The sequence below is a fragment of the Arabidopsis lyrata genome (genome assembly GCF_000004255.2).
Source record: "Arabidopsis lyrata subsp. lyrata unplaced genomic scaffold ARALYscaffold_1, whole genome shotgun sequence".
NCBI classification, from domain to species: domain Eukaryota; kingdom Viridiplantae; phylum Streptophyta; class Magnoliopsida; order Brassicales; family Brassicaceae; genus Arabidopsis; species Arabidopsis lyrata.
Window position 1 is genome coordinate 23,511,477 of NW_003302555.1, and position 2,790 is coordinate 23,514,266.

The 2,790-nt window shown below is 35.0% G+C and overlaps 1 protein-coding gene across 1 annotated transcript in view; it reads right to left on the minus strand.

The window, feature by feature from the left end:
- LOC9327404 (gamma carbonic anhydrase 2, mitochondrial) overlaps positions 1 to 1,673 on the minus strand; it is a 2,252-nt gene extending 579 nt beyond the window's left edge. Inside the window, exons 1-4 of the mRNA XM_021010504.1 lie at positions 1,438 to 1,673; positions 1,140 to 1,283; positions 846 to 971; positions 539 to 741 (exon numbers count right to left, since the gene is read on the minus strand). Coding sequence (XP_020866163.1) covers positions 539 to 741; positions 846 to 971; positions 1,140 to 1,283; positions 1,438 to 1,552 — 588 coding nt within the window. The 5' untranslated portion in view covers positions 1,553 to 1,673. The remainder of the gene's footprint in view (positions 1 to 538; positions 742 to 845; positions 972 to 1,139; positions 1,284 to 1,437) is intronic.
- Between the last annotated feature and the right edge of the window lie 1,117 nt (positions 1,674 to 2,790).

The window sequence follows — 2,790 nt, forward strand, 5'->3', positions numbered from 1 at the left end:
TTGTAAATATACTCTCAAGTCAACGGTTGAAGAAACTAGTTCAAAAGAATAGCAACCATAAGAAGTCCGTTTTATTCCTGATCATACAAATGGAAACACAAGAACCCTCTATTACTCCACTCACCCTTGTTTCAGATACAAGTAGAATTCCAACTGAGGCAAAGGTGATTCTCAGATTTAAGATGAAATAAAATACGATTGACAGGCATATCATTTCAGTAACTAATAATGTATCAACCAAATTGTAAGCAAAGACACAGTGGGTCTACTAGAAGAAGTTCTGCTGGTCATGCCTTAGCTATAGGTCAGCCTAGGATTGAATGCAGCAGACTACAGCTGCCAATTAGTGTTACTTGGTTAAATAGTAGTCCTAAGTCTGGGTTTATAAAGAGATATAGGCAGATTGTTTAGGTGGCTTTTAGACTCGGTAGAGTTCTAAGTTCCCGATAACAAACCTAGGGTCCTATTTTAGGTTCTTGATGCCTTTGATTCTCTGGGTATACATCAATTTAGAGAGAAACCATTTCCAGTCTTATCACAAACTCAGTAAGCAGTAAACCACAAAAGAAAAAGGTGAAAAGAAAGAAACCTCTCCAGAAGGGATTCGCGTGTTCTGTTTCACAAGGGAACCAGCAGCAACCATGGCATGTTTCTCAACCACAACACCATCAAGTAGTGTAGCTCCCATGCCAACAAAAGCCTCATCCTCAACAGTACACCCATGAATGACAGCACTATGACCTGCTCAGTTTCATTTTACAGCCAGAATATCTAATTAACAATGATGCAACAACACAACATAAAAAAGATACTTTAAAACTGATAAGTCACTTTTCAAGGTTTACCTACTGTTACATTGTCCCCAATTAGTGTAGGTAGAACCTTGCCACTTATGTTGGTTTTCGCAACATGTACAAGCGTATTGTCTTGGATATTCGTCCCGGATCCAACACTAATGTTATTCACATCACCTACACAAGTTTAAACCCCAAATCAATAAACAAGGACGTCTCCAGCTACTTCATGAAGTCTAAGAACCAAGGATTCCCGGCGAAAACTAACAAAGATGATCGGTACGGTTATCGATAACAAAGCAACATCAAGATTAGAAGGCAAAGAGAAACTTCATTTCCTCTCACCTCGAAGAACACAACCATACCAAATGGAGGAGCCTTTTCCGATCTGAACATCACCAATAACAGAAGCACTCGGAGCAACAAACACATCTTTATCAACCAATGGAGATTTATCAAACACATTCATCAACGTCCGATGCCTCGACACTGAAAACAAACAAACACAAATTTCTCGAATCAATCTAAACCACAAATTTCTCCAAATCAAAGGATTTTTTTCCGGTGAAGACACAAATTAGAGATATAGAATTGGATCTAGGGTTGAAGAGAGTGCAGCAAGAGGAAGGATCTGGAAGCTTACGATGTTCCTCGATGCGGTGGCTTCCTTGAAGAAGAGAACCAACGCGATCAAGAGCTTGACCAGTTCCACGAATCCAGTTACCCACAGTGTAAATTGCTCGTCCTAGGGTTCCCATTTTTGTGATTCTCCGATGATTAACCAAAGAGACGATTGTGTGAAAATGACAAGGCTTGCTTTTTTGGTGTCGAGAGAGGTTTATGGGAGGCGTTTGGATGGAAGGATTTTTTTTTTTTTTACTCAAGTGAGTTCGTTTTTGTTGACCTCTTGAATTTTTTAGAGTATGGAGTGGTAAAGCTAAACCAAACCAAATCGAATTGAGCCAAACCAAATCGGATTGGTTGGTCAAAGACTAGTTGCAATATTAATATTTTTATCTTAGTTTTTTTAAAAAGTAAATACATCATCAACGGACAAAAAATGTTAAAAGTTGTAAGTATTTCGTTTCTTGATATAGGCTGTGAATGGAAATATCAAAGCCGTGCGGTTTTCAAAATTTTATTAAAAAACGTTTCTAAGTTACCAATCACAGTTTTTCATTTATATTTTGCGTTTTTGATAATAAGAATATGAAATACGCGCACAGATTTCTATACCTCACAAAAAGTTAAATCCACTTTTTTTTTTACCCACAAGTAAGGGTCCGAATGGTAACAGCGTATTTGATTGTGCGGGAAAAGCGATTTTATAGTGCGGTACGGTTCAACTGCGGTACGTACGGGAGAATTGTATTTGCGGGACAAGTGCGGTTTTTATAAAATAAGCGGTCCAAATTAATGTTTGACTGGTGAAAAAACTATTTGCGGTACACAACTAAATGTGTGAATGGCAAAACAAGAAAAAAACGGTACAGATTATATATTATAATAAATATATTAAAATATTATTATATTAATAATTAGTATAATTATATATTATTGTTTGTTTGATGCTAATTAAAAAAAAACAATTTCATACATTTATAATTTTAAATATCCAAATTGTTGACCACAATATTTTAATTCTTTGACATACATAATGTTAAATCAATTAAAGAGTTAATCATTAAAAATACAACACTTTAAAAAAAACTACTTGCAGTATACAATAAAATGTTATAATTAAAAATTCATAAATCAAATTAAATAAGATATATATATATATATTATTTTAATTTTTGATATCTTAGTAAACTAATTTTAGTTAGTTTTGAACTAATTAAGCTTTTTAAAAAAGTGAACTAAACACAAAATTTTACGAAACCGAATTAGACTATTTTGTTATGTATTTACCATACAAAGAGACCACGCGGCTTGTGTGCCCCTTGGGACCTCTTACCCGCGCCTCACATTGCTAGATTTGCGAATTTCATTATCA